Genomic DNA, 25,440 nt, shown 5'->3' on the forward strand with positions numbered 1-25,440 from the left:
TCGCCTACTGTATCCTCACCCATCCCGTTGTAGATTGTGAGCCCTCGCGGCAGGGTCCTCTCTCATCCTGTACCAGTCGTGACTTGTATTGTTTAAGATTACTGTACTTGTATGTATAATGTATACCCCTCCTCACATGTAAAGCGCCATGGAATAAATGGCGCTATAATAATAAATAATAATAATAATATAGCTGTAATTTCCGGTTTTACACAGATCCTCCTGTAGGTGGCGGTATATTGGGTAGATCCAGGTATTATCTGGACTTTCCTCTAGATGGCGGTATATGAATGGCGAAGTCTATGAGATCCCTGCGCACTTGGTTCATGGTCTGTAGTGTCACTGCTCTTTCTGTAGAAGGCGGCGCTGTCTCGTTCCTGTACTTGTTTCTGCCGTCTCCTAACATGGTGCAGTTACTCGGCTATGTCTCTAGAGGTCAGACCAGTTGCAGTCGCCGCTCTACCTGCTGTTGTAAGCATGGGCGCTCTTTACATATTGTTGTGCATCTATCATTAAAGCCTACAATCTCCATGGTGATTATAGACGTTCTAGTGTAGTTTATTCGTCTCTATGGTAAGGTGAGTGACAGCAACGAAGACCGGGAGCTGTCACCCTGGGAAATGTGAGGAGAGATCAGAGAGAACTGCCGGACAGAGAGGTGAGTGTGCGGAGTGGGGGGTCTTTGGTGGGCGCTGTACTGACGAGGAGACTTGTTCTCTGGAAGCTGGGGCGAGGTGTTTGGTGGGGGGGACACATTCCTGCAGTGACTATATGGGGGTGGAATCCCTGGGTGTGCTGTTTGTTTGGGGGGATGGTATCCTTGGGTGTGCTATATTTTCAGGGTGTGGGGGGCGGTATCCTCAGGTGCGCTGTATATTTGGGGTGTGGGGGCGGTATCCTCAGGTGCGCTGTATATTTGGGGTGTGGGGGCGGTATCCTCAGGTGCGCTGTATATTTGGGGTGTGGGGGCGGTATCCTCAGGTGCGCTGTATATTTGGGGTGTGGGGGCGGTATCCTCAGGTGCGCTGTATATTTGGGGTGTGGGGGGGCGGCATCCTCGGGTGCGCTGTATATTTGGGGTGTGGGGGGCGGCATCCTCGGGTGCGCTGTATATTTGGGGTGTGGGGGGCGGCATCCTCGGGTGCGCTGTATATTTGGGGTGTGGGGGGGCGGCATCCTCGGGTGCGCTGTATATTTGGGGTGTGGGGGGGCGGCATCCTCGGGTGCGCTGTATATTTGGGGTGTGGGGGGGCGGCATCCTCGGGTGCGCTGTATATTTGGGGTGTGGGGGGGCGGCATCCTCGGGTGCGCTGTATATTTGGGGTGTGGGGGGGCGGCATCCTCGGGTGCGCTGTATATTTGGGGTGTGGGGGGGCGGCATCCTCGGGTGCGCTGTATATTTGGGGTGTGGGGGGGCGGCATCCTCGGGTGCGCTGTATATTTGGGGTGTGGGGGGGCGGCATCCTCGGGTGCGCTGTATATTTGGGGTGTGGGGGGGCGGCATCCTCGGGTGCGCTGTATATTTGGGGTGTGGGGGGGCGGCATCCTCGGGTGCGCTGTATATTTGGGGTGTGGGGGGGCGGCATCCTCGGGTGCGCTGTATATTTGGGGTGTGGGGGGGCGGCATCCTCGGGTGCGCTGTATATTTGGGGTGTGGGGGGGCGGCATCCTCGGGTGCGCTGTATATTTGGGGTGTGGGGGGGCGGCATCCTCGGGTGCGCTGTATATTTGGGGTGTGGGGGGGCGGCATCCTCGGGTGCGCTGTATATTTGGGGTGTGGGGGGCGGCATCCTCGGGTGCGCTGTATATTTGGGATATGGGGGGCGGTATCCTCGGGTGCACTGTATATTTAGGGTGTGGGGGGGGGCGGTATCCTCGGGTGAGCTGTATGTTTGGGGTGTGGGGGGCAGTATCCTCGGGTGCGCTGTATTCACATTCCTGCTGTGACTATATGGGGGTGGAATCCCTGGGTGTGCTGTTTGTTTGGGGGGGACGGTATCCTTGGGTGAAATGTATTCACATTCCTGCAGTGACTATATGGGGGTGGAATCCCTGGGTGTGCTGTTTGGGGGGACGGTATCCTTGGGTGTGCTGTATTTTCGGGGTGTGGGGGGCGGTATCCTCAGGTGCGCTGCATCCTCGGGGGCACTGTATATTTGGGGTGTGGGGGGGGCGGTATTCTCGGGTGAGCTGTATGTTTGGGGTGTGGGGGGCGGTATCCTCGGGTGAGCTGTATGTTTGGGGTGTGGGGGGCGGTATCCTCGGATGAGCTGTATGTTTGGGGTGTGGGGGGCAGTATCCTCGGGTGCGCTGTATTCACATTCCTGCAGTGACTATATGGGGGTGGAATCCCTGGGTGTGCTGTTTGGGGGGACGGTATCCTTGGGTGTGCTGTATTTTTGGGGTGTGGGGGGCGGTATCCTCAGGTGCACTGTATGTTTGGGGTGTGGGGGGGGCGGTATCCTCGGGTGCGCTGTATATTTGGGGTGTGGGGGGGCGGTATCCTCTGGTGAGCTGTATGTTTGGGGTGTGGGGGGGCGGTATCCTCGGGTGAGCTGTATGTTTGGGGTGTGGGGTGGCGGTATCCTCGGGTGCGCTGTATTCACATTCCTCCAGTGATTATATGGGGTGGAATCCCTGGGTGTGCTGTTTGTTAGCTGGGGGCTATTTTTAAAGATCAATTCCTAGAAGGGTCTTACAGGCGGTGACAGGTGCTGGCTCCATTCATGTCACGCTGTCTATCATTCCTGAAATATGCCAGCTGTGCCTTCGGTGCCCCTTTCGCCCCTGTGTAGTCGGCCTGGCAGGTTGGATGGGGGCTCCTACAAGTTCTTGCACCCCCATCTCTCTGCCCTTAAACAGACACCTGTTATCCTTTCACATACGCCTTTGTGGGCTGCACCGACACTGAGCCCCTGTGCCATGTCCCTGTTCCGCCAGCCCCCGGGGGTGACTAGTGCAGATGCCAGTCTGTGCCCACTGTTGGCAACTCCTGAACGCTGCTCTGTGTGGGTCCGGTGATAGAGGGCTTCCCCGACTGTTATTTCCCAGAATCCCCTGAGTGTGCAGATTCAGCTGTGAGGTCAGGAAGTAACGTGCTTCCTCTTCTTATTTCTTCTCTCTCACTTTCACCGGCTGTGTCTCATCCTGTCGCTGCCACCGCGCCATCCTCTGCTCTGCCCTCAACGTCCTGGCCATAACTTTACCAGTCGTCACCAACCTCGGCTCTGACCCAAGCGTCCCCTGCCCTAGCCATAATTCACCAGTTAGCACCATCCCCAGCTCTGCCCCATGCATATCTGGCCCTGACCATAACTTTACCAGTTGGCACCATCCCCACCTCTGACCACAGCGTCCCCAGCCCTGACCATAACTTTACCAGTCGGAAGTGTCCCCGGTACTGATCACTTCATCTCCCGCTCGCTGATCTCAGGCCAGAAGGACCCCCAACAGCTGCCCTGCCACATTTCAGGGTGAGCCGCTGCCCCATTGGCTTGTGACCTAGAATGTCTGTGTAGTGTCTAACTACTCCAATTTCCACTAATAATTTGATAGGGTTGTGTTCCACCATGAATGAGTCTGTTGTGTCCCCCCAGTGCCTGTGAGATGCAGCCATGATGGAGGATGGGCCGCCGAAGCTGGTGGATTACTTTGTGGTCGCGGGGTTGACAGGCACATCTCGCCCACTGGAGGAGGAGAATCGGCAGAGACCAGCACGGCCGGCAGAACTCGTCACCGATGTGGCCGTCATCATCCGCTCTCAGGCCGAGGAGGTGCCACATGGATTCACCTGCATCGAGAAGACCCCAGGGGGCCACACGGCTGACCTCAGCTCCAGCTTCATCACCAACCAGCAGATGTACCTCTGCTACCGCCGCAGCCGGGATAAGACGCCAATCACAGAGCTGGGGTGAGGGTGCCCCCCGAGGAGAGTGGATGCCATTTTCTAGCAGGTAATAAACTGTGTGTTCTCTTCACAGCGTCCACTACGAGGGAAAAGAGACGCTGCGCCCCGGCTTCCAAGTCATCGACACCACCCCCTACAGTCACTCTGCCAACCTGAGCTCCGGGACCCCCGGCCATCCCAAGACCTTCCTAACCTACAAGCGGGCACCTGAATCCCTGGGGCTGAACACACTGGGCGTCATGGACATCTGCGTCATCAATCCCAGCAAGGGGGACAGCACTCCACACACATTCTGCAAGGTAGACCGGAACCTGAACACCAGCATGGTGAGTGCTGACGGCCCCTCACCCCCTCAGACCGTCCACCGCTGACCTCAGAATAGTGACTGCAGCTCTGGAGGTGACTGTTTCTCATGTCTGCCGTTCTCTCTCCCTCAGTTGGGGCCGGCTCTGTCGCTGTTGGTGGTGTCGGGCTGATTGTCAGGGCGGCCCCTTCTTCTAACGTCTGACGTTCTCTCTCTCCCTCAGTTGGGGCCGGCTCTGTCGCTTTTTGGAGTGTCGGGCTGGTTGTCAGGGTGGCCCCTTTTTCTCACGTCTGACGTTCTCTTTCAATTTGGGCCGGCTCTGTCGCTCTGGGCTGGTTGTCAGTGTGGCCCCTTTTTCTGACGTCTGCCGTTCTTTCTCCCTCAGTTTGTGCCTGTTGTGTCGCTCTCTGCGGTGTCAGGCTGGTTGTCAGGGCGGCCCCTTTTACTCAAGTCTGCCATTCTCTGTTCCTCCGGGCCAGCTCTTTTGCTGTCAGGGAAAACTGATCAGTGCCACACAGGAAGGTGTCCTGGCCAAAGGTAACTGCTCCTGAGGTAGTGGGGAGGTAGTACCCATGGCCGAACAGACTGATTGGACTGTGGATTGCCCATGAGATTCCTCTCGCTGGACACTTGGGGATCAGCAAAACTAAGGCCCGGCTGTCTTTGCACTACTATTGGCCAAAATTGGGGACAGATGTAACGAACTACTGCCGCTTCTGTACCACATCTCAAAGACTGGGGAAGTCAGAGCCTGCTCCCAATGCTCCCCTGATCTCTTTCCCAGTGATAGAGGAACCTTTTCAGAGGATCGCTGTGGACATTGTAGGACCACTGGCCATACCCAGCAGCTCTGGTAAGCGTTACATCCTTACTGTGGTAGAATATGCTACCCGGTACTGGGAGGCAGTGGCTCTGTTCTCAACTAGGGCAATTAAGGTGGCGGATGCCCTGTTGGCCATTTTCTCACGGGTAGGATTTCCCAGGAAGATGCTTACTGACCAGGGAACTCAATTCATGTCTCACCTAATGGAGGGTCTCTGTAATAAAATGCAGGTGAAGCGTCTGGTATCGAGTGCATATCACCCCCAACCAATGGTTTGTGTGAGCGCTTCAACGGTACCCTCAAACAGATGCTAAAAATGCTGGTTGAGACGCAGGGATGCAATTGGGAGCGGTACCTCCCACACCTGCTATTTGCTTACCAAGAGGTTCCGCACGCCTCAGTGGGGTTTTCCCCCTTCGAGCTCCTGTACAGCAGGCGAGTCCGGGGACCCCTTGGGTTGGTACGGGAATCCTGGGAAGAAGAGCTGAGCCCTGACTATCGTGGAGGTTGTCATGCGCTTCCGTGACAAGATGCAGACCTTGACGCAGTTGGTACATGACGACATGGTGCAGGCCCAGGCTGACCAGAAGCTCTGGTACGACTAGGAACGGACCTACCAGGTGGGTCAGAAGGTGTTGGTGCTTATTCCCCGTGCTAAAGGATAAGCTTCAGGCAGCCTGGGAAGGCCCGTACGTCGTACACAAACAGCTCAACCCAGTAATCTATGTGGTCACACTTGACCACGCTCAGGGTAGGCGCAAGGCCTTCCACGTCAATATGATAAAGGCTCATTATGAACGTGGAGCCTGTGTCCTACAAGTCTGTAACCTGCCCGAGGATGGGGAGGACGACCCCATTCTGGACACGCTGGCCCAAACTAAGATCAGCTGGTCCATAGAGAACGTGGAGGTAAGCGCCTTGCTATCCGCACTCTAGCAGTTGCAAGCTGCCCTAGAATCCTTCCGGGCCATGTTTTCCAACACACAGAAAGACTGAGGTAGTGGGAATCATGCCCCAATCCGGCGGACATCTTATTGGATCTTGTACGAGGTGCAGCACGTTATGCGCCAGGAGATGGATGAGATGTTACAGTTGGGGGTGATTAAACGGGCGTGGGCCTCACTTGTAGTCCTGGGATCAGACCACCCGGTTCTGTGTGTACTACAGGGGGCTCAATGCCATAACAGCCTCCGATGCGCACCCAATGCCACGCAACGAGGAGCTGCTTGAGCAGTTAGCTGGCGCGCGCTATCTATCCATTGTGGATCTGAGCTGGGGATATTGGCAGATTCCCCTGAGCCCCGAGGCACAGGAGAAGTCCGCCTTTATCACCCCCTTTGCACTGTACGATTCCATGGTCATGCAGTTTGGTATGAAGAATGCACCTGCCACATTCCAGCGGATGGTCAACCATCTGCTTCAGGGACTGTAGAGGTGCACGGTGGCATACCTGGATGATATTGCTCTCTTCAGTTCCACCTGGGAGGAGTACCTCGAGCGCATCCACCAAGCAAGCCTGACCATCAAGCTGAGAAAGTGCCAGATGGGCATGAGCGAGGTTCACTACCTGGGACACCGGGTAGGCAGGGGATCTATGAGGTCAGAGCCTGGGAGAGTTGTCATCCTGGCTATCGGGTCCTGACCCACCCCCAGGACCAAGAAGCAGGTGATGTCCTTCTTGGGCACTGCAGGGTACTATAGGCACTTTGTACAAAACTATAGTAGCCTTGAAAGCCCTTAACAGACCTCACCAAGGAAAAGCTACCCCATACAGTTGATTGGACAAACGACTGTGAGGTGGCTTTTATGGCTTTGAAAACAGCCCTGAGCAGCTCTCCTGTGCTGAGGGCTATCGACAGCAGTCGGCCATTCTTAGTACAGACCGACGCCAGCGAGTTTGACCTCTGTGCTCTGATCAGCCAGGTCGACTCGGGGAACCAAGAGCACCCTGTGTTGTACCTGAGCCGGAAGTTCCTGCCGAGGCAAGTGGCCTATTCCACCATAGAGAAGGAGTGCCTGGCCATGGTTTGCGCCCTGCAATGATTGCAGCCCTTCCTGTACGGGCGCACCTTCACCGTGGTGACCGACCACAACCCCCTGAGTTGGCTGAACACCCTGTCTGGCACCAACGGAAGGTTGCTACGCTGGAGCCTTGCCCTCCAGCAGTACGAATTTACTGTTAAACACAAAAAGGGCAGCGAAGATGGCAACGCAGATTGGTTATCCCGGCGGGGCGAGCCCACAGAGGTGCGCATGGAGGAGTACCGAGAGGTCCTGCCTCCGTAGCGCAGTTCAAAAGGGGGAGGTGTCAGGAAAATACGAGTTAATTCCTAAAATCTTAGATATCATACAGTGCTCCTGCTGCCCCACCCCCTTTGGCTTGTGCAGTGTAACACTGAGCTCCACATTGCAGCCCCCCTCAACTGCAAGACTCCCCCCCCCCCCCACACTCTCCACTGTGTAAATCTATCCACTCTCCCCCCCCCTTCAGCTGTTGGTCACTTTTTTACCCAGACCCGGTAAATGCATTTCTTTTTTCCAGCCACATGGGCCTTTGTCTATTCCAGATCAAATTTAATAAAGCACGATAATCCTAGAGACAGGAAACATATATTTTTAGAATCTGTATAATTAAAGCTACGCACGGCAGCGTTTTGTGACTTCTAGGGTCACCAGAAACCGAGGAAATGGTTTGTGCACCCCAGTGACACGCAGACGCTCATCTGGGGGGGTTTGTCAGATGCCAGCTGTCACAATTCCGCCGCTGACACCGGTATGTCACGGACGGAGGGATGACATGCACTGCCAACACACGGCTGTCACAGGCACAGGGGGGGCTTATCTTAGTTATCCAACCGCTGGCACCCTGTGATAAAAACAGCAAGCTAGCCTTGACCTAACAATTTATCGCAGGGGGTTATTTTGGATGTCCCACCACTGCTAACAATCTTCCACGAACTGTGGGGATTTATGTATATCCCACTTTTTCAGTTCCACTTTGGAACTCGCAGCTCTCCGGCGCCCCTCTTACCCTCAGGTCAGTCAGGGAACTACACCTGGGATAATGGGTCGCCGGCCGGCTGCTTCAATGAGGTCTGGCCACCCGGCACGCTGCATTGAGGGAATTCTAAAATGCTCTGGCCGCAGCCACCCAATTAGCTTATAAAATCCCTTTCCGTCACAGCAAGCAGTACCCGGGGCCCAGACCACACGTCGCTGCCACCAGCTACGATTCTCTTGATCAATGAGTTAATTAAGAGGGTCCGTAGCAAACCCCCAAATTAGTAGCGTAATTATCTTAAAGGGGATCTGTCACCCCTTTTTTGAGATATCATATAATGATATCATTCAATTGTGTGTCACATAAGGATTTTCTTAGTACTTTTGCTTCCCCCTGACCCCGCACCTTTCATGCATAAATACCTTTTTTATATCGGTTCAGATGTATGTAAACTGCCACGGTCCGGTCCGCTGGGCGGGGCTTATTCAACTGCTCGCCACCCTGTCTTGCTCTACACAAGTAGAAATACGTAGAGCAAGACCTGGGACAATGTAATAAAGTTAAAAAAAAAAAAAAAAAAAGTGTAAAAATAATTTAAAAAAAATCGCTAAATAAATTAGTAAAAAAAAAAAAAATCCCCAATAAATTCATTTTTTGAAAATAAAAAAAATAAAAAAAATAAAAGTACACATATTTGGTATCGCCGCGTCCGTAACGACCCGCCCTAAAAAACTGTCCCATTAGTTAACCCCTTTAGCGAACCCCTTAAAAAATAAAAAACGAAGCAAAAAATAATGATTTATTATCATACCACCGAACAAAAAGTGCAATAACGCGTGAAAAGAAGATGCATATCAATATCCATGGTACCGCTGAAAACGTCAGCTTGTCCCGCAAAAAACGAGCCGCCATACAGCGTCATCCGCAAAAAAATAAAAAAGTTATAGCTCGCAGAATAAAGCGATGCAAAAATAATTATTTTTTATATAAAATAGTTTTCATTGCATAAAAGCGCCAAAACATAAAAAAATGACCTAAATGAGGTATCGCTGTAACCGTACCGACCCGAAGAATAAAACCACTTTATCAATTTTACCGCACGTGGAACGGTGTAAACTCACCCCCCCAAAAGAAATTCATGAAACGCTGGTTTTTGTTCATTCTGCGTCCCAAAAATCGGAATAAAAAGCGATCAAAAAATGTCACGTGCCCAAAAATGGTACCAACAAAAACGTCAACTCATCCCGCAAAGAATAAGACCTCACTTGACTCGGTGGGTCAAAATACGGAAAAATTATAGCTCTCAATATGTGGTGATGCAAAAACTATTTTTACAATAAAAAGAGTCTTTTAGCGTGTGACAGCTGCCAAACATAAAAACCGCCATAAATAGTAAATCAAACCTCCCGTTATCACCCCCTTAGTTAGGGGAAAAATAATAAAATAAAAAGAAAATGTATTTATTTCCATTTTTCCATTAGGGCTAGGGGTGTGTTGGGGTTAGGGTTGGCATTATAATTGGGGGGTTTCCACTATTTGGGCACATCAGGGGCTCTCCAAATGCAGCATGGCGTCTGATCTCAATTCCAGCCAATTCTGCGTTGAAAAAGTCAAATGGTGCTCCTTCCCTTCCAAGCTCTGCCATGTGCCCAAACAGTGTTTTACCCCCACATATAGGGTATCAGCATACTCAGGACAAATTGCAAAACAGCTTTTGGGGTCCAATTTCCCTGTTACCCTTAGGAAAATAAAAAGATTGGGGGCAAAAATGTCATTTTTGTGGAAAAAAATGATTTTTTTATTTTCACGCCCAGGCGTTATAAACTTCTGTGAAGCACTTGGGGGTTCAAAGTGCTCACCACACATCTAGATATGTTCCTTAGGGGGTCTAGTTTCCAAAATGGGGTCATTTGTGGGGGGGTTTCCACTGTTTAGGTACATCAGGGGCTCTCCAAAAGCAACATGACACCCGCAGACCATTCCATCAAAGTCTGCATTCCAAAACGTCACTACTTCACTTCCAAGCCCTGACGTGTGCCCATACAGTAGTTTTCTCCCACATATGAAGTATCAGGGTACTCAGGACAAATTGGACAACTACTTTTGGGGTCCAATTTCTCCTTGTACCCTTGGGAAAATAAAAAAATTGATGACTAAAAGATCATGTTTGTGGAAAAAATACGATTTTTTTATTTTCACGCCCGGGTGTTATAAACTTCTGTGAAGCACTTGGGGGTTCGGTTCAAAGTGCTCACCACACATCTAGATAAGTTCCTTGGGGGGGTCTAGCTTCCAAAATGGTGTCATTTGTGGGGGGTTTCTACTGTTTTGGTACATCAGGGGCTTTCCAAACGCGACTTGGTGTCCGATCTCAATTCCAGCCAAAAACGTCAAATGGCGCTGCTTCCCTTCCGAGCTCTGCCATGCGCCCAAATAGACATTTACACCCACATATGGGGTATCAGCGTACTCAGGACAAATTGCACAATAACTTTTAGGGTCCTGTTACCCTTGGAAAAATAAAAATTGGGGGTGAAAAGATCATTTTTGTGGAAAAAATATGATTTTTTAATTGTACCGCTGTATGTTCTAAACTTCTGTGAAGCCCTTGTGGGTTCAAAGTTCGCACCACATATCTAGATAAGTTCCTTGGGGGTCTAGTTTCCAAAATGGGGTCACTTGTGGGGGGTTTCCACTGTTTAGGTACATCAGGGGCTCTCCAAACGCGACATGGCGTCCGATCTGAATTCCAGCCAATTTTGCATTGAAAAAGTCAAACGGCGCTCCTTCCCTTCTGAGGTCTGCCATGCGCCGAAACAGTGGTTCCCCCCACATATCAGGTATCGGCGTACTCAGGACAAATTGCACAATAACTTTTGCAGTCTAATTTCTCCTGTTACCCTTGGTAAAATAAAAAAAATTGAACCTGAAGTATTTTTTTTGTGAAAAAAAGTTAAATGTTCATTTTTTTTTTTTTTAAATATTCAAAAAATTCCTGTGATGCACCTAAAGGGTTAATAAACTTCTTGAATGTGGTTTTGAGCACCTTAAGGGGTGCAGTTTTTAGAATGGTGTCACTTTTGGGTATTTTCTATCATATAGACCCCTCAAAGTGGCTTCAAATGTGATGTGGTCCGTAAAAATAAAATGAGAAATCGCTGGTCAATTTTTAACCGTTATAACTTCCTAACAAAAAAAATTTTGGTTCCAAAATTGTGCTGATTTAAAGTAAACATGTGGGAAATGTTATTTATTAAGTTTTTTGTGTGCCGTATCTCTGTGATTTAAGGGCATAAAAATTCAAATTTGGAAAATTGCGAAATTTTCGCCAAATTTCCGTTTTTTTTCACAAACGCAAGTTATATGAATGAAATTTTACCACTAACATGAAGTACAATATGTCACGAGAAAGCAATGTCAGAATCACCGGGATCCATGGAAGCGTTTCAGAGTTATAACCTCATAAAGGGACAGTGGTCAGAATTGTAAAAATTGGCCCGGTCATGAACGTGCAAACCTCCCTTGGGGCTTAAGGGGTTAAAGACACATGTTCGTTTTTAGAGCATGATGACAAACTAATAAAGTTACAATTTATTCCCCAAAAGGGGGGGCAGTGATTACAGAGATAAAAGATCTTACAAAGTTGAGATGTTAGATATGTACAATGCAAATATAAAATAAACGGGATGAAAATAGAGGTTAACACTTACAGTTGCTTAGATGGTCTTAGGCTAACCATGTGGGGAGAAGGCGGAGCCACACGTCTCCACTCATCTGAGGACCTCTTGGCATGAGATCTCTTAGGTGGAATGACCAATTTTAGGGAGGTAATAACTTATAGCTTTGGGTTTGTGACATCACGAAAGGGGCGGTCTGGTGATGTTCCTCCCCCTGCGTTATGAGTTACAATTCTGACTACAAAACTTATAATGACTATATCTCACAGAGGGTACCTCGTATAAACACGCACATCGTATGATTTTCTTTAGCCTGTCAAAGCCAATAATTCAAGACCAAACATGTAGTAATTATGTCACACCGTTTAAAAGAAATCCAATTCTCGGTTTCTGTGGGTGCTGGAACAGTGGAAATTATGGGCCAGAACGCTGGTTTCGTGCCCTACGCAGATATGTGATTTTTATATCTCTGTTGAGTATCATTTTTGCGATCCAGTCTCTTTAATATTACCCATACTTATATCCAGCCGCATGGTAGGGAACAAAGGACACTCTTTTAACTTAGCTAATTAACATTCCTTAACTGGAGAGGAAGGAGCAGGGAATGTTAGCACAGGAAGTGTCTGGTGTCCTGTTACAGATGCAGCCACCAGATGTAATGTGTGTGAGCTGGGGGAGAAAGGAGGGGTTGCAGCTATGTGACAGTCAGAAGTCTCATCTGTAGCGTATAGAATGGGAGATTCTGGAATGTTCCAGAGAAGTCATATTTTATCATTACACCAGTAGTGCCAGCTAAGACGCTGTGCTGAAAGACCATTCTCCCTTAGGAAAGCGCTCCTCCCCTTTATCAACACGTCATCTGTGACTGAGAGTAAGCCTCTTATCTTAATCCCTTTTATTTATAACTGTTGTACATACTGTATTTTGTCTCCTTTTGTAATATCTTTTGTATTTTTGTAAACACTGCCTATATTTTCTGGAGTAAACTTATAAATTTACTAGTTTTGTTTTCCTTGCTCTATGATCAAGCTGTCACGCACTCCTTGCCAAAATACGCTACCGGTGGATGTGTTCCTGACCCAATATAGCAGGGGTCCCCAACCGCCGGTCCGCGGCCCAGCACCGGGCCGCTGCAGTACCCTTGCCGGTCCGCGGACACAAGGAGAGCCAGGGGCGGTCAGTGGCGTAGCGGGGGCTGGGGCGGCGCGCAGCAGTTCTTAGCGGCGGCCAGGGAGCGATCAAGCAGCTCCGCTGCCTGCAAGAGGGAATAGCAGGAGCGGAGCTGCAAGGACCCGTCCAGCTTCCTGCCCGCCGCCCGCGCTTCCTGTCTCTGACTGAGAGGAGCGCGGCCGCTGCTGTGTCAGAGCGAGGAAGCGCGGGCGGCGGGCAGGTGAGAGGAGAGAGGTGGTGTGTGTGTGTGTGTGTGTGTATGTATGTATGTCTGTCTGTGTGTGTGTGTGTGTGTGTGTGTGTTGGTCTGGGTTTGTGTAGCCTGGCCCTGGAAGAGATGGGGACATGAGGAGAAGGCCATGAGGGGAGTGATGGAGAGATGGCAGTGATGGGGTGCAGGCAATGATGGGGAGAAGGGAGTGATGGTGTGAAGGCAATGATGGGGAGAGGGGAGTGATGGTGTGAAGGCAATGATGGGGAGAGGGGAGTGATGGGGTGAAGGCAATGATGGGGAGAAGGGAGTGATGGGGTGAAGGCAATGATGGGGAGAGGGGAGTGATGGTGTGAAGGCAATGATGGGGAGAGGGGAGTGATGGGGTGAAGGCAATGATGGGGAGAAGGGAGTGATGGGGTGAAGGCAATGATGGGGAGAGGGGAGTGATGGGGTGAAGGCAATGATGGAGAGATGGCAGTGATGGGGAGAAGGGAGTGATGGGGTGAAGGCAATGATGGAGAGATGGCAGTGATGGGGTGAAGGCAATGATGGGGAGAAGGGAGTGATGGAGTGAAGGCAATGATGGGGAGAAGGGAGTGATGGGGTGAAGGCAATGATGGAGAGATGGCAGTGATGGGGAGAAGGGAGTGATGGGGTGAAGGCAATGATGGAGAGATGGCAGTGATGGGGAGAAGGGAGTGATGGAGCACTTATTCAAAACCTATGGTGAGTTGTCACATTATAAATGTTATTTAATTATAAGTATGCACTTCTACACTACAACCGTGTCCATAGCCCCGCCCCCTTATGACCAAAGCCCCGCCCCTGCCACACCTCCATCCCTGCCCTGCCGGGCCATGGAAGAATGGTCTTGCTTGAAACCGGTCCCTGGTGCAAAAAAGGTTGGGGACCACTGCAATATAGTCTTTAGTATCCAGCGAGGAACCGGTGGCAACAAAGTGTCCTGGTGATATTGGGAAACCCTGACAGTGACAGATCGGAGGTTTATGTGTGTATTTCCTGCCTGAGACTGGTGATATACATATCGCCCTCACTGCAGAGTACCCGATAGCCAGTACGCGACAAGGCAGCCTTTCCGGCGACTACTTATCCTAGGTGCAGTTCCCTGACTGTCCTGAGAGTAAGGGGGGCACCAGAGAGCTGCATGTTTCTAACCGGAACCGAAAAGTGGAAACACGGGAGTTATATATCACCCGACCATATATATAATATTTAAATTCCTGACTGGGGGCAAACTGCCTCCGGCATCCCTGACAGTCGCTCTTTGGAATGTCGGGCTGGTTGTCAGTGCGGCCCCTTTTTCTCACGTCTGCAGTTCTCTGTCCCTCAGTTTGGGGCCGGCTCTTTCGGTCTTCGTGGTGTCGGGCTGGTTGTCAGGGCGGCCCTTTTCTCTCACGTCTGCCGTTCTGTGTCCCTCAGTTCGGGCCGGCTGTGTTGCTCTCGTTGGTGTCGGGCTGGTTGTCAGTGCGGCCCCTTTTTCTCACGTCTCTCGCTGTCGGGGATGTCAGGGTGGTTGTCAGGGCGGCCCCTTTTTCTCACGTCTGCCGTTCTCTCTCCTTCAGTTCGGACCGGCTCTGTCGTTCTCGGTGGTGTCGGGCTGGTTGTCATTGCGGCACCTTTTTCTCACATGTGCCGTTCTCTGTCCCTCAGTTGGGGCCAGCTCTGTCGCTCTGGGGTGTTGGGCTGGTTGTCAGGGTTGGCCCTTTTTCTTACGTCTGCTGTTTTCTGTCCCTCATTTGGGGCCGGCTCTGTCTCTCTGGGGTGTCGGGCTGGTTGTCAGGGCAGCCTCTTTTTCTCACGTCTGCCGTTCCCTCTCCTTCAGTTCGGGCCAGCTCTGTTCCTCTGCTACAAGAAGGCGATGGCCAAGGTGCACAGCCTGGTGTATGAAGCAGGTCAGTTCTCGTCTAGCGCCTCCGGTAATGGAGGGTCAGCAGATTGGGTTTAACCCTGTCTTGTCCCCAGGGGTGATCAGCCGGTTTCCGGAGACGGACAGTGAAATGTTCCCTTTTCCGGAGTTGGTCCCGATCTTCTGTCTTCCGATGGGAGCCACCATCGAGAGCTGGTCGCTGAGCACCAAGTATCACCTGCCAGTCTTCTCCACCTTTGTGCTGACTGGGGCGTCCGGAGACAAGGTGAGTGATGGTGTGGTCTTGTATTAGCGTCGCTGGCCTGAGCGGCTGATCATTTGCTTCCTGTAGGTTTATGGTGCCGCCATCCAGTTTTACGAGCCGTACCCCCGGGAGAAGCTTTCTGAGAAACAGTGCCAGCACCTCGGCCTCCTCAGTGTTGTGGACAAGCGTCCGGTGAGCAGCAAGTCCGTCCAGACCAAGAAAAGCATCTGCGTTCTGTCCCGCTGGCCGATCTTCGACGTGTTCCAGAAGTTCCTGACTTTCATCTATCGGTACTCCATCTCGGGGCCCCATGTGCTTCCCATAGAGAAGTGAGTGATTACCAGCATGGGCGCCGGGTCTTCTTAGAGGGCGGATCACTGACTTCCATAAACTACAACACCCGCATGTCCAGTTGGAGACTGTAGCTTTTTCAGGTACTCCCATCTTCTTTTCACAGACACATATCCAACTTCATGTTCAATGTCCCCTTCCCGTCCCCGCAGAGACCCCGCATCCTGATCCAGGTGGGTATTTCAGAAAGTGTGTATGGTGCCACCTCCTTATTGGTGCCTCATCCTGCTCGACCTCACCCTCCATCTCTCTCCAGATGTCTCCGTATGATAATGTTCTGCTCTGCCAGCCGGTGTCCTCACCCTTGCCCCTCAGGTAAGATGGAGGTAGCAGACAGTGTATGTGAAACTCCCCCAGCACAGAGGGCAATATGCTCAGCCAGTGTATAGAGTGCATTTAAGGGACCTGTCAGCAGGATTGTGCTCAGTGACTACAGGCAGTGTCAGATTGGTGCCGTTATGCTGATTACACTGATACCTGCTCAGTAACTATAGGCAGTGTCAGGTTGGTGCTGTTATGCTGATTACACTGATACCTGGGGATGAAATCCATCTTGTGGTTTTTGTGTAATCTTTATTTTCAGTTTTGAGTTAATTATATGCTCGTGCTCCGGGGTAGCCTGTGTCTACCTGGTTTGTGAATGACTTGCTGCCCCACCCCCATTAGGTTTGTGCAGTGTACACACGAAGCCCCATGCACAGCTCACAAACATCCCCCTCACAGCAGCACCAGCCCCCTTTTTCTCCCTGATGGAATGTCCACTCGCCCCTCCCTGCAGGTAAACCAGCTTTGTGTAATGTGAGCTCCTGACGGGTTAAATATGACTTTGTTTAAGAACGTGTTTCTTTGTTCATTCAAACTCGAATTTAAAAACACAGAATAACCATAGGGGCAGGACAAATATATTTATGGAATCTGCATAACTAAAGCTATTCACAGCAGCATTTTGTAGCTTGTGTGGACGCCAGAAACCGAGAATCGGATTTCAGCCCGCCCGCCCCACCCAGACACGTCATGTCTGGTCTTAAATGAAAGAGAATGTCGCAACCGAAAAGATATTCCCCCCTTCCCCCCGTCATCTGCTAGCTTCTCAGCGATAGCTATGGCCAGTGGAAGTTTTGATAACTCTTCCAAAAGGAGCGTGCGTTCCCTGACTCAGCCCCCACAGTGGGGTCAGCTAGAGAAGAGCATAACTGTAGGATGCTCGATTTAAGAAGTTGTCTTTTGCTTGGAGAATCAGCTGTGCATTTGTACCCCTTTTTTCTGGGAAGTTTCTTCTCCCCCCTCATCTACATGGCATACTGGTGACCGTGAAATGCAAGTTCTTATTTTAATCCATTTATTTCTAACTGTCTGTATATACAGTCATGGCCAAAAGTTTTGAGAATGATACAAATATTATATTTTCACATGATCTGCTGGCCTCTGGTTTTTATGTGTGTTTGTCAGATGTTTTTATCACATACAGAAATATAATTGCAATCATATTATGAGTAACAAAAGGTTATATTGACAGTTAGAATGAGTTAATGCAGCAAGTCAATATTTGCAGTGTTGACCCTTCTTCTTCAGGACCTCAGCAATTCTCCCTGGCATGCTCTCAATCAACTTCTGGATCAAATCCTGACTGATTGCAGTCCATTCTTGCAAAATCAATGCTTTTATTTTGTCTGAATTTGAAGGTTTTTGTTTGTCCACCCGTCTCTTGATGATTGACCACAAGTTCTCAATGGGATTAAGATCTGGGGAGTTTCCAGGCCATGGTCCCAAAATCTCTATGTTTTGTTCCCTGAGCCATTTAGTTATCACCTTTGCTTTATGGCAAGGTGCTCCATCATGTTGAAAAAGGCATTGTTGATCGCCAAACTGCTCTTGGACGGTTGGGAGAAGTTGCTCTTGGAGGACATTCTGGTACCATTCTTTATTCATGGCTGTGTTTTTAGGCAAGACTGAGAGAGAGCCCATTCCCTTGGCTGAGAAGCAACCACACACATGAATGGTTTCAGGATGCTTGACAGTTGGCATGAGACAAGACTGGTGGTAGCGCTCACCTGGTCTTCTCCGAATAAGCCATTTTCCAGATGTCCCAAACAATCGAAAAGGGGATTCATCAGAGAAAATGACTTTACCCCAGTCCTCAGCAGTCCACTGACTGCACGTGTTTCTTTAGAGATAACCATGGTTAACAGAAGAGAAACAATGATGCCAAGCACCAGCCTCCTTTTAAGTGTCCAGTGGTGTCATTCTTACTTAATCATGACAGATTGATCTCCAGCCCTGTCCTCATCAACACCCACACCTGTGTTAATGGAGCAATCACTGAAACGATGTTAGCTGGTCCTTTTAAGGCAGGGCTGCAATGATGTTGAAATGTGTTTTGGGGGATAAAGTTCATTTTCTAGGCAAATATTGACTTTGCAAGTAATTGCTGTTAAGCTGATCACTCTTTATAACATTCTGGAGTATATGCAAATTGCCATTAGAAAAAATGAAGCAGTAGACTTTGTAAAAATTAATATTTGTGTCATTCTCAAAACTTTTGGCCATGACTGTACTGTATCTTGTCTGTTTTGTAACAACTTTTGTATTTTTGTAAAAACTGCCTGTATTTCTGGAGGAAATCTATAACATTTACTAGTTTCATTTTCCTTGCTCTATGAACGGAGTGCCACGTCCTCTGCGCTAAATTACGCTACCTTGTGGGTGGGCTCCTGACCGGATATTGGTTTTACTGTCAAACGAGGAGCTCGTGGCAGCAAAGTGTTCTGGGGGATTTGGGAAACCCTGGCAGTGATGGAACAGAGGTTTATGTGTGTATTTCTGGCCTGAGACTGAGAATATACAAAGCGCCCTCACTGCAGAGTGCCCAATAGCCAGTACACGGTAAGGCAGCCTTTCTGGCAACTACTTATCCTAGGTGCAGTTCCCTGACTGACCTGAGGGTAAGGGGGGCACCAGAGAGCAGCAAGTTTCTAACCAGAACTGGAAAGTGGGCTAGACAAGTCCCATATACTTTAGATGACTATGTAAGCGAAGCACCACGTGAAGACCACCCCCACACACACTCACAGGCCGCCCCGGAGCACGAGCATATCATTAACTCAAAACTGAAAATACAGAGTCCACAACAACCACAAGACGGATTTCATCACCAGGTATCATTATAATCAGTATAATGGTAGCTTACGGAGCACAATCCTGCTGACAGGTTCCCTTTAAGTCCCCAAGATTTGCCTCACCGCCATTTCCCTGCCCAAGTATAATGCAGTAATGATATGTCGCCCCCTTGTGACCTGGCTGTTGCGTTGCAGCGGGGCCAGTTACGTGACGTTCCTGCAGAACCTGGGCCCGGAGAATGCGGTCACCTTACTTCTGGCCGTCCTTACGGAACAGAAGCTGCTGATCCACTCGCAGCGGCCAGACGTGCTGACCAGCGTTGGAGAAGCCTTGGTGTCGGTGCGTAGTATCATTCCTGGGCATGATGGGGGACAGACAGGATGCAGTTTGGATTGGACCCCCTTCACCTCTTGTGTCTGCAGATTATCTTCCCACTCAGATGGCAGTGCCCCTACATCCCCCTGTGTCCGCTTAGTCTCTCCGACGTCCTCTGTGCCCCTGTGCCCTTCATTGTGGGCATCCATTCCAGCTACTTCGACCTCCATGATCCGCCACCAGATGTACTCTGTGTGGACCTGGACACCAACACCCTTTTCCAGTGAGTACATGTACGCCTGTAACCTGGGGGATGAGCATGAAGGGTGTTACTGACCACCGCTGATCAGTGGCTGTCACCTCCAGGAGTGAAGAGAAGAAGATCCCCTCGTATCAGACGCTGCCTCGGAAACCCTGCAAAGTGCTGCGCAACTGCCTGAACGACCTGCACAAGCAGCTGGACGAGAGTAAGGTGGCCCCTGTCTCCCCGTCCTGTCCCCTGCCGCATCCACTGCCGCCACTGACCTTCACCTTTTCCACCAGTGTACAACAAGCCCATGGAGGAAGCATCTCTAGAATTTCTACTCAAGGACTACGACCTGATATATGGGCGCCGGACGCAGCTGGAGCTGGATGTGCGCGCCTCCTTCCTGCGCTTCATGGCCTGTCTGTTTAAAGGCTACCGCTCCTATCTGCTGCCGATCACGCAGGCCCCGTCAGAGCGGACACGCGACTCTAGCAACCTGTTCAACCTGGATGGTAGGTGCGCAGTAATGGCTAATAACAGGGAGCAGTAGTGAGAGCGAGATCATCTGACCTAAGTCATTACTGCAGGATTTAGGAAATCCCGGGACCGTGCTCATCAGAAGTTCTCCACACAGATGGTGAGGACGCAGATGTTCATGCAGTTTATTGAGGACTGCTCTTTTGTCAGCGACCGCCAAGCTTCACTGGAGTTTTTTGACAATTGCGTGGAGAAGGTGAGCATCCCTGTCCCTTTCTTTCTCTTCTCCTGTCCTCCACATCCCCGACTCCCACTGCTCCTGCCCCACCCCTCTGGCCTCTGCATCCCCGACTTCTGTTTCTTTCTGTCCCTTGCTCTTGCTCCCCTGACGTCTCGGTGTCCTTGACTCCTTCTCTCCTTCCACTGCTCCTGCCCCATTGGCCCCCGTGTCCCTGATTCCTTCTCCTCTGTCCCCTGCTCCTGCTCCCCTGGCCTCAGTGCCCCCCACCCCTGCTTCTCTCTGTCCCTGGCTCCTGCTCCCCCTCCCCCAGCTTCCTCGTTTCTGACTCTTCTCCGTCCACTGCTCTTGTCCCCCCAGCCTCCTTGTCCCTGACTCTTGCTCCTCTCCTGCCCTCACCTCACCTCCACCCCCCCCCCCCCCCCTCGGTGTCCCTGACTCATTCATCTCCATCCTTTGCTCTATTCCCCCGCTGACTTCCATGTACCCGACTCTTGCTCTTCTCTGTCCACTGCTCTTGTCCCCTCAGCCTCCTCTTCCCTGACTCCGGTTCATCTCCCACCCCCGGCTTCTCCTTCTCCTCTCCATCCCCGGCTCCTTCTCTCCGGCTCCTTCTCTTCTCCGGCTCCTCCTCTCCGTCCCTGGCTCCTTCTCTCCGTCTCCTCACCATCCCCCACTCACCCACTCTCCTCCAAATTGTGTGTCTTAGGTGCAGGTGGACGGGGAGAAGATGGAGGATCTCCACCTGGTGGAGCTGGATGAGTCCCATCGCAGTGAGCACACCGTCTTTATCATGCCGGCAGAGGAGCCTATGGACCTAAGCGGATCAGAGCCTCCGGCACTATACAAGTCAGCCCTTTGTTTTCTCTTTGAATGCTTCCCCCTGTACAGCACTCCGCTGCTGAGACCACCCCGTACATCTCCCCTCACAGGTACGAGAGTTTCCCCGTTCTCCAGAGAGATTTGTGTGAGCTGCCGCAGGACTCCCTCATGGCACCCCCGAGCCAACTCAAAACCAGCGCTCCCAGCAGTCCATCCCCACGACGAACCAAACAGGTGAAGGAACGGGTTAATGCTGGCCATTTCCTCTTCCCCTCTGTTTCTGACTGGTTTCTTTCTGTCATTCAGGAGATCAAGTCCGCTCAGCGTGTAGCCCATATCTACTCCTCCATGCCCGAGATGTGGGCCAAATGCCTCCTGGGGCACTGCTACGGCCTGTGGTTCATCTACCTGCCCACGTTTGTCAGGGCAACGGTCTGCAAGGTGCGAGCTCTGCAGACGGCATACGATGCCCTGAAACAGATGGAGACTAAGAATGTCGTTTTACCTGATGAGGTGAGCAACCCCAATAAAGTACTGGCACAGGAGTTACACCTCCATCATCCGCAGTGGGTCCCCAAAGCTGCTGCTACATTGCTGTGGCGCCCCATTCGGTCTGTCCTAACACTATATTTTCCCCAGGTCTGTTACCGTATCTTAATGCAGCTGTGCGGTCAGTACGGGGAGCCGGTGCTGGCGGTGCGGGTCATGCTGGAGATGAGGAAAGCGGGGATCGTTCCAAACGCCATCACCTATGGCTACTACAATAAGGTGCATGATGTGGTGGTGACCCCGATGTGGTGGATGAGCAGTGTGATGTGATGGTGACCCTGATGTGCTGTGGGAGCAGCGTGAAGTGGTGGTGAACCTGATGTGGTGGGGGAGCTGCGTGATGTGATGGTGACCCTGATGTGCTGTGGGAGCAACATAATGTGATGGTGACCCCGAAGTGGTGGGAGAGCTGCGTGAGGTGCTGGTGACAGTGATGTGCTGTGGGAGCAGCGTGATGTGATGGTGACCCTGATGTGCTGTGGGAGCAGCGTGATGTGGTGGCGACCCTGATGTGGTGGGGCAGCTGCGTGAGGTGTGGTGACCCTGATGTGGTGGGGGAGTTGCCTGATGTGATAATGACCCTGATGTGCTGTGGGAGCAGCGTGATGTGCTGGTGACCCTGATGTGCTGTGGGAGCAGCGTGATATGATGGTGACCCTGATGTGCTGTGGGAGCAGTGTGATGTGCTGGTGACCCTGACGTGCTGTGGGAGCAGCGTGATGTGATGGTGACCCTGATGTGCTGTGGGAGCAGCGTGATGTGCTGGTGACCCTGACGTGCTGTGGGAGCAGCGTGATATGATGGTGACCCTGATGTGCTGTGGGAGCAGCGTGATGTGGTGACCCTGATGTGGTGGGTCAGCAGCGTGAAGTGATGGTGACCCTGATGTGGTGGGGGAGCTGCGTTAGGTGCTGCTGACTGTGATGTGGTGATGACCCTGATGTGGTGCGGGAGCAACGTGATGTGTTGACCCCGATGTGGGTGAGCAGCAGATGTGGAGATGACCCCGATTTGAAGGGTGAGCAGGGTGATGTGGTGGTCACCCTGATGTGGTGGGTGAACAGCGTGATATAATGGTGACCTTGATGTGTTGCCGGAGCTGCGTGATGCTGTAGTGACCCCGATGTGGTGGGTGAGCAGCGTGTTATGGTGGTGACCCTGATGTTGTGTGGGAGCAGAGTGATATGTTGACCCCGATTTGGTGGTGACCCTGATGTGGTGGGGGAGCTGTGTGGAGTGGTTGGGGAACTCCAGTGTTACTGAAGAAAGCATCGTGATGTGGTGGTTGCGGGACCCCATTGTGGGGAGGGGGGAATCGTGATGTCGTTAAGAGACCACACGAGATTGTGGGGAGTCGTGATTTGGGGGGACCATAGTATGAATGTGGGGGTCAGCGTGATTTGGGGGTACTCCGACCTATGTACTCACTGCTCTGTGTCCTCCACAGGCTGTGCTGGAGAGTAAATGGCCGTCCAGCAGTCAGAGCGGCCGGCTGCGCTGGGCTAAACTGCGGAACGTTGTCCTAGGAGCTGCCCAGTTTCGTCAGCCACTACGTCAGCGTTCGCCGGGGTCCAAGATTCCCCCTCCAAGTGAGGACTTGTCAAAAAGCAGATCAAGAGGTGAGAGGCCTTCCCAGAACAATGACCATTGGGTCCAAAGACGGTAATGGTGGTGGTGCAAGCGCTGGATGGCGGTACTTGACGTGTGTCACTATAGTATAATGAGTATCCTGATTTCCTGGGGTTTATATCTGTTGTTATGGAGAATTGACCACTGCCGCTTGACATAACTCCAGTCCTGATGTAGGAGAATATAAAAAGTCTGCACGCCCCAGTAAAATCCATAGTCTTTGTCATATAAACGGTCCTACCAGGAAGTAACATTTCAGGACTTTTTCCACTTCCATGTTGCCCATAATTTGTACAAATTCACTGAGAAGCAAACGGAAATTATTTTGGATGGAAAAGAAGTAAACGTGGTTGCATAAATCTGCACACCCTTCCATGACTACTTTATTGTAGTCCTCTGTGAATTTCTGGCAGCAATTTCTTGTCATTTCACCAGTGTTTGAAGAACATCTAGTTCTCGGTCATGTCCGTGTTGTGCACATTTAGGCCTCCTCTTGATGTCTTCAGTGTCCATGGTCGATCTGATGCCAACTTTCCACAATGAGATCCTTTGCTGTGTTGTCAGCCGTTTACGAGCTGAAAATGTCAGGAAAATGATCTCCCCAGTCCTGCAGGCCATCCCCCTTGCGCTGGGCAACCCCCTCTTTCTCCCTCTTGGTGAATTTCTACTCCCCCCCCCCCCCCACCCTTTCTTCAACCAAATGGTCATTCTGGAATGTGAGCAGAATGTGTCTTTCCCGCTGAAAACTCCTTTGTTATAAGCAGCTGACATGTGCCCGCAATAGGCGTGAGCGGAATCGCTATCTGCCTGCGCCCATTAACTAGTTAAATTCCGCTGTCAGCATTTAACTACCGCTTCCGGTCGCCGGGCTGGAAATGAGCGCATCGCCGACCCCCCCCCCCCCGCCGGTCACTTGATCAGGGGTCAGCAACGCGTTGCCTTGACAACCAGAGGGCTCATAGAGACCTCTCTGGTTTTTGCAGGCACATTGCTATGAGCGCCACCCTGTGGTCGGCGCTCATAGCAATGCTGTAAATCTGCTGCATATAGGTGATCTGCTCATCGCCCATATGTAGCAGAGCAGATCAAGTATGGCATGCTTCAAGCCTCCCATGGAGGCTATTGAAGCATGCCAAAAGTAAAAAAAAAATATAAAAAACCCTAAAAGTTCAAATCACCCCCCTCCCCTTCGCCCAAATCAAAATAAAACAATAATAAAAAAAAAAATCACACATGCACATATCAGGTATCGCCGCGTTCAGAATCGCCCAATCTATCAATAAAAAAAAAAAAAAGAATTAACCCGATCGCTAAACGACGTAGCGAGAAAAAAATTAAAAATGCCAGAATTACTTTTTTGGTCGCTGCGACTTTGCATTAAAATGCAAGAACGGGCTATCAAAAGAATGTATTTGCAAAAAAGTGGTATAATTAAAAACATCAGCCCGGAATGCAAAAAATAAGCCCTCACCCGACCCCAGTTGACGAAAAATGGAGCCACTACGGGTCTCGGGAAATTGCGCTTTTTTTTTTTAAGCAAACTTTGGAATTTTTTTTCACCACTCAGATAAAGGTGAACCTAGACATGTTTGGTGTCTGTGAACTCGTCATGACCTGGAGAATCATAATGGCAGGTCAATTTTAGCATTTAGTGAAACTAGCAAAAAAGCCAAACAAAAAACAAATGTGGGATTGCACTTTTTTCTGCAATTTCACCGCACTTGGAATTTTGTTTCCCGTTTTTGAGTACACGACATGGTAAAACCAGTGGTGTCGTTCAAAAGTACACCTCGTCCCGCAAAAAATAAGCCCTCACATGGCCATATTGACGGAAAATTAAAAAAGTTATGGCTATGGAAAGAAGGGGAGCGAAAAACGAATAATCGAAAAAAGCTCCGGTCATTAAGGGGTAAATCCTAGTAACATGAAAATTAGATGTTTGGGATTGGGGAGCTTGAAGCTATGCATGGCAGCATTGTGCGGCATTTAGGACCATCAAAAACCTGGGAAATGAATTTCTGCCCAACAGCAAATCGCAAATATATAGTGTTTGGACTCTAAAGAATGGTAAAATCACAAGGGAAAAAATAATGCCAATATCGTTGGCCTGTTAGCTTCCAGGCCAAAGATATAGAGAAAAGTAGTTTTTGATAACTTCCTGTCATGATCTGAATTTGATCTGACAGTTTTCCCGTCTCCCATGACGGCACACATGAGAGAGGGGATCCGCCCAGTCAGGACAGGAACCCTACTGAAGATAAAAGGGCAGTACCTCTCCCTCGCTTCAGTTGGGTTTCCTGTCCTGACAGGGACCCGTGCTGAAGACAGCAGGTCACACTTACCTGCCCCTCTCCCGTGCCGGCGTAGAAGATCAGGCTGGGCTCCTGAGCGCTGGGCGTCGGGATGGAGGAAGCGCCGTCCGCGGGTCCTCCGGGGCTCAGCGTCCGAGCGGGCGCAGGAACAGCAC

General features: G+C 50.8%; 1 protein-coding gene across 2 annotated transcripts in view; it reads left to right on the forward strand.

Moving 5' to 3' along the window:
• Positions 1 to 440: 440 nt before the first annotated feature.
• The window catches only part of DENND4B (DENN domain containing 4B), a 76,480-nt gene continuing 51,480 nt past the window's right edge, over positions 441 to 25,440 (forward strand). The window contains exons 1-18 of one of the 2 annotated variants that reach the window (XM_073564634.1): positions 441 to 658; positions 3,597 to 3,910; positions 3,981 to 4,233; positions 14,940 to 15,009; positions 15,080 to 15,249; positions 15,316 to 15,557; positions 15,686 to 15,752; positions 15,836 to 15,894; positions 18,891 to 19,035; positions 19,119 to 19,294; positions 19,378 to 19,478; positions 19,555 to 19,770; positions 19,846 to 19,991; positions 20,683 to 20,822; positions 20,906 to 21,029; positions 21,102 to 21,308; positions 21,435 to 21,563; positions 22,792 to 22,963. In XM_073564634.1, the coding sequence (XP_073420735.1) occupies positions 3,615 to 3,910; positions 3,981 to 4,233; positions 14,940 to 15,009; positions 15,080 to 15,249; positions 15,316 to 15,557; positions 15,686 to 15,752; positions 15,836 to 15,894; positions 18,891 to 19,035; positions 19,119 to 19,294; positions 19,378 to 19,478; positions 19,555 to 19,770; positions 19,846 to 19,991; positions 20,683 to 20,822; positions 20,906 to 21,029; positions 21,102 to 21,308; positions 21,435 to 21,563; positions 22,792 to 22,963 (2,713 nt within the window). In that variant the 5' untranslated portion in view covers positions 441 to 658; positions 3,597 to 3,614. Of the gene's footprint in view, positions 659 to 3,032; positions 3,474 to 3,596; positions 3,911 to 3,980; positions 4,234 to 14,939; positions 15,010 to 15,079; positions 15,250 to 15,315; positions 15,558 to 15,685; positions 15,753 to 15,835; positions 15,895 to 18,890; positions 19,036 to 19,118; positions 19,295 to 19,377; positions 19,479 to 19,554; positions 19,771 to 19,845; positions 19,992 to 20,682; positions 20,823 to 20,905; positions 21,030 to 21,101; positions 21,309 to 21,434; positions 21,564 to 22,791; positions 22,964 to 25,440 lie in introns of those variants that run through there. The other variant, XM_073564635.1, reaches the window with a different exon arrangement.

This window comes from Dendrobates tinctorius, unplaced genomic scaffold (assembly GCF_039654945.1).
Source record: "Dendrobates tinctorius isolate UK_male_01 unplaced genomic scaffold, ASM3965494v1 ptg000468l, whole genome shotgun sequence".
NCBI classification, from domain to species: domain Eukaryota; kingdom Metazoa; phylum Chordata; class Amphibia; order Anura; family Dendrobatidae; genus Dendrobates; species Dendrobates tinctorius.